The 14454-nt window shown below is 40.3% G+C and overlaps 1 protein-coding gene across 2 annotated transcripts in view; it reads right to left on the reverse strand.

Moving 5' to 3' along the window:
- tgfbr3 (transforming growth factor, beta receptor III) overlaps positions 1–9686 on the reverse strand; it is a 77654-nt gene extending 67968 nt beyond the window's left edge. For both annotated transcript variants that reach the window (XM_083940649.1, XM_083940648.1), the window contains exons 1-2: positions 9503–9686; positions 3924–4072 (exon numbers count right to left, since the gene is read on the reverse strand). In XM_083940649.1, the coding sequence (XP_083796775.1) occupies positions 3924–3984 (61 nt within the window). In that variant the 5' untranslated portion in view covers positions 3985–4072; positions 9503–9686. The remainder of the gene's footprint in view (positions 1–3923; positions 4073–9502) is intronic.
- Between the last annotated feature and the right edge of the window lie 4768 nt (positions 9687–14454).

The following is a 14454-nucleotide window of genomic DNA, read 5'->3' on the forward strand; positions in this document are numbered from 1 at the left end:
ACTTTGTCGGTTTGGCACGCTGTACGTGTGTGGAGTGTGGCGATTTGGACCAGGCTACCCACGCCTGCGCCTGCCTCTCTCCTCCCCCTAGCTACCCCACCTCTCATATTACAGTGGTTGCACAATGCATTTTGGCAGTCCCCCTCTTGCTGGCCCTATGAAAGCATTGTGGATATAAAGATGAATCTTTAGCTCAACTGTGAGGGGAAAACACATTAAAACCACTTTTGGCATCACAATAACGTTTGTTTGCCAAGGCTATACAAAAATGCAGACGGAGAGAAAGTTGTTTACTTTACTGTAAAAAACATACGTGCTGTGACTATGAGTACAATTCAATTCCCTTTCCAGTTATTGTTTTATCTAACAATCCCGTTGTAAGACTGTGTGGTTCAACAATGAGTAGCTGAAGACAGATTCGCACTAATAGCTCCATCATTCATCAAGGCACCCCATAAGTAAAATCAGGAAAGGCTATAGGAGGAGGAGGAGAAAGAACTTCTGCAATCAATGATGCTGGTGTGTTTTTCAGTGAGTCACCAGCCCGGCCTTGTGCCTCCAGTACAACCAGCATCCTGCCGGTGCTGTTTCTGGCAAGTGCCTCAAATTCAAATCTGGCAAGGCTCCGACAAGACTCTATTTCACAGCGAAACCCAAACTCAGTCTAAATGTCCACTATATAGCCTTCACAAAATAACTGTTTTGGCGAGCTGAGGAGAGGCAACCACAAATGGTAGTAAGGATACGGACAAAAAAGTTATAAACAGCAAAAAATGGAGTGAAGCAACAGAATGGGGCCTTGAAATATGGACGTCAAGGTGCTCTCAGTCTGACTTTTAAGAGTTATGGGAGGCCCAGATCCTGGATAGCATTACGCTGAGAGAAGACTCATTGCAGACTAATCTAAACATTACGTAAGAGCACCCCTGACAAGTTTAGAGGGCAGATGTGACTATTTACACAGATGCTGCGAGATGATAGAAATAGACAGAAAAAGAGAGAGAGGTAAAAGATAGGCTGAAGTGACGGTGTGAAAAAGAGGTTACCCTGAAAGTGCAAAAAATAGTATTGAAAATATGTTTATTGGTCTGCACTTTACCTGTTCATAAATCAAGCAAAGGAAGAGCATCTGAAGATTTGCCCATAAATCACTAAGTACACTCGCTGCCAGCACACTTTGGGGGAAAGGGCATTTGGTTGTCTAACTGTAAATATCTGTCCCTTGTGACACAGTACAACAATGCGTTGTGCCGTATGAGGAAGAATTTAGAGGAAAACTTCATACGCGACTTCATTGTGTTGGAGATCCTGGCATTGTTGGAGAAATTATGTTTGCTCTGCCCACTGAACATACTGACTACGCTGCTATTGTTTGAGAAAAGTCAGTTCAAACCTCCAGAGAACAGAGAAGAACTTTTGAAATAATAACCTATGGCGGCAGACTGAAAGCATGAAAAACGCAAGTGCTGGCTATGTAGCATGCCTCCTACTGGGTAATTATTCCTGTGCTACCACAGAAAAACAACATGGGATGTTGCAGATTAAGGCTGGAGTGAGTTCAAGTCCAAAGCCGTATACTGTGAAACCAGTCTCTGTAAACAGTCAAAATGTGAAAAATGGAAAAGAGGAATGTACACTGGATTCTCAGTGGGGTTCGTGCTGGATTGTTGGTCCAGTTGGTCATCTCGGTCAAGACTGAAATATCTTGAAAGCTATTGGAGGGACTGGCAGGAAATTTGATACAGACATTAATGGTCCCCAGAGGATGCATCCCAATGACTTTGGTGATCACCTGACATTTCATATAGCGCCATCAGCAGGTCAACACTAATCGTTTAGGGTGAAATGTCTCGAAAAATACGGGGGGGCGGGGGCTTGTCTTAAAGGGGACCTATTATGCTCTTTTTCAGGTTCATACATGTATTTCATGTTTTTACAAGAACAAATTTACATGCTTTAGTGTTCAAAAAACGAGCCCCGCTCCTGATAAGCCCAGTCTGCTCTGATTGGTCAGGGGCTTCCTGGTCTCTTCCCCGCTGTTCCTACTACTACTAGCAAGTAGCTAGCGGCAGTAGTAGCATGTAGTAAACAGTAGACTGAGGGGCAATTAAGCAGCAATTTCAACTGTCAGAAATCCCAAACAATGCTTTATAGGCGTGTGATCTTTATTTAGGGAGTAATGTACAATGCAAGCAACAAACATTACAGCTTTCTCTGCCGCTAGCAGGTAGCTACATGTAGTAAACAACAGCACATCAGGTTAAAATGTTCAGTTTTTTACTAAATACTAATTGTATAGAGCATATACTATAGCTGATTTTAGCCGTCAGTAATCAATTGGTACAATACATAATTCCTAAATGCACTTTTATTTTTGTCACATTATGTATTTTGTTTGTCATAATTACATTTATTTAAGTAAGATTTTAAAAGCAAGACACAAATTTCTACCGTAAATGCTTATCGGCTCCAAATGTCAGTTATCGCTCTCACTACTGTTAATAATAATTATCGGTCCTATATATGAGCAGTATTCAAAAAAATCAATCTATACTTTTCAATCAAACTGCAACTTTAAAATGCTCCACATATAAAGGTAAAATACTTTCCTAATGATTAATATTTTACTTTTGCTTTACAGCTTTTGTGTTTTGTGCTAATTTAACTGTGTTATGCTAACATGATAAACTAAGCTTGTGAACATGGTAAACATTATACCTGATTAACATCAGCACACGATACAATATGATACAACTTTACTGTCGGCTTAAACTGAAATGAATTTGGCATCCTTTGCATTTCCATTCCCATTGTCAGCATTGTCACAGTGTGAGCAAGTCAGTATGGTGATGTTAGCATTTAGCTCAAAGCACCACTGTGCCCAAGGACAAGCACAAAGACCCACTAGTGTGGCTGCAGAGTTTTAGTCTTCACTTCCTGTACGGCAGAGGACGTTTCCATGTGTAGTATTCCTATAGCAGGTGCTAGAAGCAACTATTTTAAAAGCTATAATAAGATGAGTTGAACTACTACTCAATGGCATTATTTTAGAAAAAAAAACAATTACGTCACTGACAGATTTTTATGACAATTATCATTAGATGTGATTCTTTCATGAATCACTGTTCCTATGTCATAGAGCAGTAACTAGGAAGGCAGTCGTTGGCTCCTGCAGCCAGAAACAATCTCAGTAAAGTACAGAAACACAGAGAGCAATCTAAAGAAGATAGAGGTGAATGTGACAAATTACAGTTAGTGGTAGGGTGTTACTGATACAAGCCCTACCACCTACATATTCACAGGTATAAAAGGTCATAATTAGCGTGCAAACTCCTCAAAGTGAGAGGTACAATGTTTCTCATCAGTTAGATCAAGTTAATATGGGTCGAGTTGTGGCAGCGAGAGATCTCCTCCAGCCTGATATCAAGTGACATGACACACATACATTTCCTGTATTAACCAGTGCACTGTATTAACAGTTTGCAGCAGTTTACTTGGTTATTTTCTGTCTCTTTGGTATGCCAGTTTAAAAGCTGTAAATTACAAGGTATTTCTTTGGTAGTATCTCAGCCTCTTTCCAATCAATCTGACAGGTACATGTAGGCCTGCTCATTGTTTGTATTATGAGATTGAACTTGTCATCACTTTTTTAAATGTAAATCCCCTTGCTCACGACTCTGACAAGCTCTGTCTAGAAAACCAGTGGAAAATCCCAGGGTATGGGCAAAGTTGTGGTTGCGTAACAACACTGTGAGACTTTGTGCACAGTCGATATCTGTTATTCCTGATGCCAGAGTTGCATGGGTTTGAATTTGGCTCCTACCAAAGAGAATTAAATGTTTTGTTTGGATGTAAACAAACAGTGCTGCATATCTGATGACTCTATTAGTTTCACATGTAGCTTAGCAATGAGATTAACTTACCCGCAGATGCTAGGCAGCATATTGCAAGAAGTAACAAGGGAATGGGGAATCTTCTAGCCATCCTGTATCTTCCAGTATGAGGAAGGTGGGTGAACAGGCCTTTTCCCTCTGTCTGAAGCAGTCTACAGGAAGTCAGCTCCAAGTCCCGGCTGCAAAGTGAACAAAAGTAGAGAAAGTCAAGCAGGTTGTAGTGAGCGGGGACAAACAGCAGGGAACTGGGCTCTGATTAATATGCCCCACGGGTGTGATGAGATGAGACAAGAGAAGCAGCAGTTTGGAGACCGGGGGATTAATCCAGGAGGGCTAATTAGGGGTCATGCTTCAAAGGACCGTGCTACACACACCTTCCTGTGGCAGTGGCCAGGCCAGAGTGTGTGAGGAGTTTGGGACGGCTGACTGGCTTGCTGGGTGTGAAAAACTTTGGAACATGCCACAGGTTATTAACACACTTTAATTGGGGGGCAGGAAATACTGAATGCTCCAGTGGGGTCTTAAGTAAGCAGATTAGTACCACCACACTAATCAACATGACCTTGTCTAAAGCTTTAACTTTAGTAATCTAACCCCAAACACTGACGACTATAACGTGCCAATAAGGCCATGAACTATTAAACAGAAAGGATGTCTAACATAATTATTACAGGGTCGTAACCGATCTTAAAAAAAAAAATCAGTAACATTGATTGATAAATGATTGAAATTTTAGTGTTATTTTTCTAGTGACGTTGTACATCATTCTGTATCGTGATTCAAATCAGTGGGTGACGTGTGGAGCTCTGAAGTTACAGGACTACTTGTTCCTGTGAATTTTGTCGGTCTGGTCATTTGACACCACCACCAGTGGAACCATGAAAAAGTGAGACTGCAAACACTTTACTTAGACCCCTTGTTTATAGAGAGATGAACACAATAATAGCCGTGTTTCTGTTTCTGTATTTTTATGCACATTTTTGAAGTATCTCATTAGAAAAGCTGTATGGAAATGGCAAAATTCAATAAAATTGCGCAAAAACCTTTTAACGTTCGCTTGACGTGTTTCTTATGGAAACGCCTTTGCAGAATAAGTTCTGACGTACCATGACTGAAGGGTGTTACGTCAGACTATAAAGCCAGATACTAGCTGACATGAAACAACAATTGAAACTTGCCCAATTGAACCAAATTCCTGAAAACATCTCTCATTTTTCTTTCATAAATGGTTAGATACCAAAGTTGACTTGTCCTATTTTTCAGTGAGCAACCTCTGCTTCTTCTACTCTGTGTACTGGCAGATTACAGCCAAACATAGCATATAGCGCCAGATTCTGAACCAAACTACGCTGTTGCCTAGTTTAGTTGCTCAAAACCAATTGATGGAAATGTACCTGAGTGACGTTTCTTTTTGAAGCAATTGAAAAGTTTTCTTAAAATGAGCTTGATTAGCCAATGGTTTAGCGCATGGGTGTCAAACTGATCCAGTAAAGTTACTGGATCAGTTTGACACCCATGGTTTAGCAGATATTGAAATAAACATGAATGCAAAAGTAACATCTAGTGGGAATCAGTTAGCAAGCTAGGCTAACTAGCTTCCATTTTCCAAACGGACACTAGCTAGTCTTGATTGCTAGCTTCCACCTTGAATGTTGTAAAAGAACAGATCTCTTAGATGGCTTACAAACACTGTGGGCTTGTTGAAAACAAAGAAATAATATCTATTCATAGATTATAAAAGGCTGTGACATGTTCCAGTCAGTAGTGCACCACGGAAGCCCTTCAAACAAGGATGTCACTGTATAAAAGTTGCAGGAGGCTTCTTATAAACAAAAAACGTATTATCTGTATTGCACCAAATTCTGTGTAATCTCAAACAGTAAATTTTGCAGCTATATCAGCTGATATCAGCCAATGTTTTGTTGGAGCTCCAATAGGTATCATGATGAGTTGGATTTGCAGGTCAGCAATCCTTGATTTGCAATTTTTACAAAATAATTTCATTAGAAATGAACCATGAATCTTTAAAAATTCCAGTAGGCCACTTGTGTAGAGTTGAGAAACATTGCATCAAAGCAGTGAGACATGGGATCAGACTAGAGAAGACGATGATTTTTAAGGTTCAGAAAGCAGATTAGGAACATACATTTCAGGCCTATTATATCCAAAATAATACAAGCGCTAATCCAACCAGGCCCATGTTTTAAGGACAGAATCAAGGTTCAAGAGGGTATTATTGAAATGTTAGTACAAATGTATTCTGGAGAATCATTTTAAACAGTATGTTTGGAGCTCTGACTAATTCTAGATTGGTCCAATGGGTGTGTTTTGCAGTCACAACCAAAACAGTTTTTCAGTTATGTTCTGCACAGAAAAAGTTATGCAAGCTACTTCTCTAAATGACATACGATTCTTATGACAACAGAAATGTAACTGTATCTGGAGTTGAATGTCAAACCCATGCGGTAAAGGTGCTATGACAGGAATTACACTCACTTTAAAGACAGTGTCTGCAGCTAGTACAGTACCACGTGAAAGAAACAGATGTGCGCCTATCTGACATGTGGTGAACCATAGAGCGTGTATGGGAAATGATGCATAAAGCACTAAGGTGCATCGCTCTGCAGTGCAAGCAGCTTGCACAGGACAAAAGGGCCTTTCACGGTGCGGCAGCTGCAGAGGCTGGGAAGTCATTTTGGAAGATCATGACAAATATTACACTTTCAGCTCATCAATGAGAGCCAGTACCCTCTGTTTGATTTATGCCTCTCCTTGGCCTTCATCTCCTCACTGACTAAATGAAGGTAAACAGTGTTGCAATACCTTCTGTGAGGCAAAGACCAAATCAAAGGAAAGCGGCATTCAAGACTGAAAGAAAGCAGTATCTCACTCTGTTGGTTAAGAAGGCTGGATTTCAAGACCTGATTTGAAATATCATATTGAGAGCTCACTTAGGATTTTTAACTGTTAAAGTTAACGTGAGGGCAACGGAGCTTACCCTTTTCTAACTTGTTTTGGATTTTGTGTAGAGGTTTTCCGCAATGCCACGGTGCCGGTTTTGTTGCAGCAACAACTTAAATCACCTCATGTGACTTCTCCCCGACCCTGACCGTCTAAGCCGAGCAGCTATTTCACCCAAAGTAGATCTGGAAAGTACATCAGAACATGCAGACCCCAGACTGAACATACTGCACGTTACCGAAACCAAGCTACATACTTGTGGTCACTTCAATGTTAAAGGTCTGGCTTATATCTGTGTCTTTGAGTACAGTTAAGTGTTGTTACATCCAGAGGGCATATACTATGTTACCGTAATCACAAAGCCATAAGTGAAGAGAGCAGCAACACAAAAGACTCAGGCTGTTACACACTGATTCTTGTGGCGCATGATTCAAATGTTAAGACTTACTAATCTGACACCAGCTTGCGTCATAAGTCATCTAGACATTCACAGGGTCCTATGACCTGGTAAATGAACCTAACAGGAGCTCTCCTCTTCTTTAAGTGTGAATTTGAGACTTACAACCTACAAAAGCTCCCACTCTTTATGTCACAAAAGCACCACTCTGACTGACTGATTACAAGTCTTTATCTTTTCTAACGGAGCTAGAGACCTTCTCCCCCACACACTTCAGTAACCTGAAACACCATGACATTTTGACCCTGACGCCTTTGGGTGATACACACCTTTGCGAACTGAGTCACCATGCAAATGGATCTTTATCTTATTCAACTAGATATGCAGCTAACAAATATTTTCATTATCGATTAATCTGCAGATTATTTTCTAGATTAATCAATTAGTTGTTTGTAGAGATGCACCGATCTGATATTGACTAATTTGCTGGATCAGATATCGGATAAACAAGGTTGATCCAGCATTACGATCCAGTCATTTCTTTTTATTAATATCATACACAGCAATACAGTTACAGCGATCTAGTCACTTCAATTCTATGTTTGCAACATTGTTTGGAATTATATTACATTTTAATATATCTGTTTGCAGTGCACTCTACATGGAAGTGTTATTTATTTCTTTTTGCTGGTAATGTACAAGTTATTTGTTAAGAAATAATATTAATTACATAACATCAGTGTTAAGGCTAAATATTTATGTCAAACCTGATGCCTTCACTCACATGGCAAGGTATACGGTTCATTCATTCAACAGAAGTATCTGGCGTATTGGGTATTGGTATTGGCGGATAATCGGTGCATCTCTAGTTGTTTGGTCTATTAAATGTCAGAAAATAGTGAAAAAGGACGAGAGGAGGATTTCGTCAAAATCCAAAGTGATGTCTTTAAATGTTTTCAGTCCAAAACCCAAAGATTTTCAGTTTAGTATGATGTAAAGCAGAGAGGAGGAGGAAATCTCCACATCTGAGAAGCTGAAAATAGCATTTTCTGCCATTTTAGCACGAAGAATTACTTTAATTACTCAACTAATCGTTGCAGCTCTAAAACAAGTGATAAGTCTGGTTTGCAGTAGTCATACTACTTCATGTATGTGACTTTTAAGTGTTGGTATTAATATCCAATCTGTTCAACTAGAGCTGAAATGATTAGCAGATTGACAGAAAATTAGAAATCGAATGTGTCACTTAATGTTTCAGTCACCAACATTTGCTTGTTACGATTTCTCACTTCTCTCACTTCTCTGTTTTGTATCATTACAAACTGATTATTGTTAGAGTTCAGATTGTTGGTGAGACACAATAAGCTATTTGAAAACATTGCATTGGCTTTTTCATTGTTTTCTGACAGTGCAGACAAATTAATCAATGAATACTCAAGCATTCTAATTTTAAAAGTATACGCAAATTGTTACTTGCAGCTCTAAGTTATAGTACAGTTCATACAAGTGATTGGTTGGGAATGTATCTTTCAAATAGTTAAATATCCTGGTAGTACTGGCCACTCAGATTTGATAAGAATTCCACAAACATGCATGAGTAATAACAAGGTTAGTGTCAAGCCCTTAGTGCAACACCTCAGAGACTCATTAAGAGCTAAGTGCTAATTCATTAAAGTAATCTACACCCCGCTGTTCTCCAATTAGCAACATTACCCTGTCGCAGCACCACCGACTGACATTAGTGGTTACAAATACACAGCAGTCCACCTCCACCTTCATTGCAGCCAGTTGCCACTGTCATGTGCAAATAACCTGATTCATGTTGACTTGCCCGGTCAGTCCCGTTGCATCCCACAGGAGCGCCCGGACCGGGACGGGAGCACGCTGTTCTCTAACCGAAGGGAACACCTCTTTAAGCCCTGGATACACACTGTGTCCCTGGGTCTCATGTTTATTTCCTGCTTTCTCATAAAACATGACCAAAACAATAGAAAGGTGGATATCAACATGAGTAACCGTGAGCTAATAGCCTGTAGCTTCAAGAATGAAAGCTCCGTGTCAACACGTTCTAGAGACAGATGTTCAGCTGGATTCATGGGCGGATAAGTAAACAGAGTTAGCCGGGAAACGAACCTGTGAACCGTATTCAATGACACCCTGCGCAAAGCTTATCTTTTAATGAGCCATATTGTTCGAGAAACAAGCTGTGCGGTACTGTTCAAAGCGTTAACGTTAGCTCTTGAGGACGTACCATGCAGAGTCTCCAGAAAAAAGCCCAAATAAACTTGGTTGTTGAAGAAGTGAACGCCGCTCCGGTTGATGCGGATATTAAAGTTGTTCTTCTCGCGGCTGGACATTCACACGCCTCCGGTGTTTCCGTGTGTACGGCTGCGGACAAAGCCTGACGTGATATTTGACCAAAGTATGGGTAAACAGCCCCTCTCGCTCCAAGTTTTAAACAGTTTACTATCTATCTCTTTTTACTAGGGGCTTCTTAAGGAGGCGGGGCGTACAGGGAGGAGGCTGAGCTGTGCGCGAGATGGGCTGCTGCAGAGCTTCCCAAAGCGGGGTGCACGGTCTCCTCGGGAGTCCCCGCAACAGTGTCCGGAGGTCCGTCACTCACTGCTTCTTACTTAGCTTACTGTTGTACATTAGAGTCCAGACTTAGAGGGTCCACATCATGCTATTGTGCAGGTTCATACATGTATTTTTGGGTTCCTACTGGAACATGTTTACAGGCTTTAATGTTCAAATGCTGTCTGTCTGTATTCACCATAGACTGAATAAAAAAAGGATGTAGTCTCTGTGATGTTTCTGAAGAGTCAAAATAAAGCTCAAACAGGGCTGGGCAAAGAGGTGGATCGTGGTGGGGCTGAGGTTTGCAATATGAAGCCTGGCTTGAAACTACCATGCAAGAGTAAGGGTGCACTCACACTTGGCCCAGATGATCCGTGCCATGCTGTGCTTTAGCGGCCCAGGCCCGCTTGCACTCACATTACTTGAAATGATTCGAGCCACGGCTTGATTGCTTCTTGCTTATAGACGTCTTCACCCCTCTGAGTTTTTTGTTGTCCAACTGCTTTTGAATATTTTCATCTGACCAAATCTGCAGTAAACACTTCTCCTCCGCATCAGACCACCGTGAACCTTTCGGCGGCATCTTTTTAAATTTCCATCGCAGGGAACAGTTGTATATAAATAGTCTCGGGAGGCCCGCCGGTAAGGTTTGTGATCGTGCTCGTGCTCGTGCTCGTGCACATGCTCAAGCTTGTACATGTGCATCCATGCTTTACTAAAGCCCAACTATCTCAACCGGGCCACAGTCAGAAAGCATGCTGTGCCTATACGGGGAGCAGTTGTACTCACACTGGTCAATTGAACTAGACTTTAGCCGTCATTTGTGCTTGGGCACTAATGGTGGAACTGCAACTAGCTTAACAGGTCCACCACATCCTAATATCCGTCCCAAAAAGGTCTGGGGTCACTGGAAGCCAGCAGCAGAGCTGGCTGTGACCTATGCACGGCAGCAACAGGAAGTTCCATTTGTCTGATATTCACACAAAAAAAATATCCAAAAGGCACGACACTACAAACACAGCCAAGAGCTGAGGTACAGCGGTCCCCCATGATGTCTGGCAGAGCAGACAGCTAGCATCTAATGCTAGCCACCTGGGATGGCAGCCTCCTGCCACTCAAAGCAGCGTGCGGTGAGTTATAAAAAAGTCTATGGGGAATGACTCACATTTGGAGCCAGCGTCAAGTGGGCATTTGAGGAACTGCAGTTTATGGCACTTCTGTGTTGGCTTCGTTTTGCAAACCTGAAGGTTGCCAATTGTTATTCACCCTCTTCTGTTTGAGTGCCTGTCTCTTTAAGACCCAGTCCTGAATTATCCTAGTCATCTCTGATAGGTGAGCGTTTCTGTGTCTTCAGAATGTGTGCTCTCAGCGTCTGTGCACTGTTTTTGTAGTACATATAGTTGTGACATCACAACTGTACAGAGCTTCTTTTTTTTTTAAGTATTCTTGTTTTGGCAGTTTTTAAGCCTTTCGTTAGATAGGACGGACAGGAATCGGGGTGTGAGAGAGAGAGAGAAAGAAACATGCAGCACAGGGCCACAGGTCGGAGTCGAACCCGTGGCCACTGCCTCAAGGACCTTCAGCCTCTTTACATGGGGCGACTGCGCTACCCACTGTGCCAGCAGCTGCCCAACAGAGCTCCTTTAAAAATAAGAAAAAAATAATAAAAAGAAATGAAAAGCTCACCTTTTGCAATATAGGGCCTTTAAGAATGCCTGCTGAAATGTTTCAACAACTCAGCATTTACAGTGCAGACAGATGTGGAACTCTATACAAAACTTCAACAATGTTATTGTATAGGGTTGCCATAGGTCACACGTCACAAGAGAGCCCATGGAGTGATCTCTATCTTTATGGGGGTCCTTGATGCCAGATTATGGGAATGTCTGGCTAAGTAAGAGAGTCTTGTTACAAATCCTTGCACAATTATATGCCTCTTAAGCATCTCGTTTTGCAGAGAAATAGCTTGTGTTATTGTTGTTATTGTTGAAAAAGAGATAATGGTTTAAAAAAAAAATTCCAAATTGAATTACCTTTTATGTACTGCATTTAAGTAGAAATATATGGTGCTTTTATTTGACTTGAGTATTAAACTACTTACACCAGTAGAAGAAACTATGGGATTTCCTTTACATGTTTTGTTTATTTATACTGTGTGCAGGACTACATTTTATATTACATTTTAAAACACAAAAAACCCTGTTAAAGGCAAACAATTAAAAAAAAAGTTATAAATAAATTAAACGAACCATTATTGCATAATAATTAACATTATTCCTCACATTAAAACACTGCTTAAACCCTAAAAAACAAAAGAAGTGTTATCATAAAAATGTTACTTACATACTAATGCTAAAGTAATGATCCACTTATAATAATCATGACAATATAACAGTATGAAATCTGAAATATGACTTCTTTAACTTACTTGAGTAGGCTACGTGTTGCTGATACTTTTCGATTTAGGATGCAGAACCTTTCCCTGTAGTGGGGTGTTTTCACATTGTGGTGTACTTAACTAAAGTCAGACACTTCTTCCACAAGTGTCTTTTGTTTGAACAGGTAACGTAGTGCAGTGCTTTGCTTAAGAACTGTTGGTGTAAAGACCACTGACGGCTGCAGGGATCAAACCTAAAACCTGAAAATGTCCCTTGTGTTTGAAGATGGAATTAACTTTAACTCCCAGCTATCTCTTGGCAGCTCTACTTTATCCATCCATCAAGTCATACTCATTGAGAATATACATTTTGTTAGCCTATCCCCAGTACTTTTGAGATATTTTGTGACATTGTCAGCATTTATACTTTTTTAAACAATATAGGGCTTAAACAATATAAATATGAATATATGGATGTTCATTTATATCATTCTTTGACATTGGAATTATCAATATTAAGTCATGGCACATGACCTTTAACCCTTTGGATGGTTAGACCATAGGAAAAGACACTTGCAGATTTTATTTGAATCTTTATCATTGGTCTGTTTACCTTCACCCCAGCCCCAACCACAGAGGACAGTGCGTAAAGCAACATTATTTACAGTGGGGATAGAATTTGACGCAAGACAGTTGCTGTCACGTCTTACTGGGACACTTGCATACAACAGAGCCCTTGTTAATGTTATCAGTAACACCTGTGCTTTTTCTATTATGACAAGTCGAATGTCTGCTGTGTAAAAGGCCTATACACACACAAACACACACACACACACACACATATGTTCTAGAAAGCTGCCTGTGGAAATAGAATAAGAATAGAACGGACACTGAACTGTATGCTTTTGTTTAGTTCAAAACAAAATAATGATCAGCACAATGACCATAGAAAAAGATCATAGTTCAGTGCACATAAAAATGATTGCCACTCTGACAATCCTGCTGTGTCTTTTTTTTAATGTGAATGTTTATTGTAGTGTCGTTCTCTTTCGATGACTGTGCCTTACCATTTACCATCAATGAAGTAAGCGTATACAGACTGCATATCCAGGCTTTGGGTTTCCTCATAATACTTGTGTATCTGGAAAAGGTATATTATGTTAAAGCAGTAAGTTATCATATTTATTGAGATAATCTATTGTTAATAACAGACATTTGATCTTAACAAATGGAGTAATACCAATTCCTGACAGTGAAAACACTTTAGTTAAGTCTATTTCCAGAAAGGAACATTCATTGTACAAACCACAATGTTATACAATATTAACTTACTTAATTACTGTTTAACTATTATTTGGCTTCTTATGAGGAAAGCATGTGCCTAGGCTACATTACATTTGTAACCTCAGAGAAATTAAAGTTTAAGGAGTATACTCTTTAGGTGCAAGTCCTAAGGTGGAGTTGTCGATGTATTGATTCTCTAGATCTGCCACTCCTAGTTCCACTGGTATCGCCCCCAGCCGCCACACATTCATTTGGCAGATGCTTTGTTCAGCTCAAAGCAATTTACAAAAAACCTCCATAATAAGGGCAGTCAATCCCCTCTGTGAAATTTGAATGCTTTATTTTTCCTTTTGTACAATGTTGCTTTTGATTTTGGGCAAAGAGGAGTTGAGAGTTACTTGCTTTTCATTGTTATCAGATTAGCACAAGGACAGACATTAGGTATGTAATCACAGCCAACATCAATTGCATTTAACTTCTCCTGTATTTTAATTTTGGGAGGCTTCTGATATTAGGATGTGAGATCCTTTTCAGAGCTCTCACCAGACATTTGTGTCACGCACTTTTCTATTCACCCCACAACCCCTATCACAAGCACTAAACTGTAAGCAATGTTGTGCTCTGCGTGTGAAATCTCTCGTACCCTCCTGAACAAACACTGCATTGCTTTACTGTGATATCAGACTTCTAGTGAAAAGAAGATGCCGTGTGACTGGGTACAGCATAAATGTCAGTTTAGTGATTTACCACTAATGAGATGGCACCTGTGACAAGAAAGAAGGGAACTTTTATTGTGGAAAAACATACACACGCAGCCACACACACATAAAACACTCTTGTGCTGCTTTGGGAAGCTGACAAGGAAACGCTCAAAGGGATCAAATTATTTTACATCTCATACATATGCATGTCTCTGTTAAAGTGTTCCACTTTGTTTGTTTACACTGTGTTAGGGTTGTGAATAC

Source organism: Echiichthys vipera (assembly GCF_963691815.1).
Source record: "Echiichthys vipera genome assembly, chromosome: 3".
In the NCBI taxonomy this organism is placed as follows: domain Eukaryota; kingdom Metazoa; phylum Chordata; class Actinopteri; order Perciformes; family Trachinidae; genus Echiichthys; species Echiichthys vipera.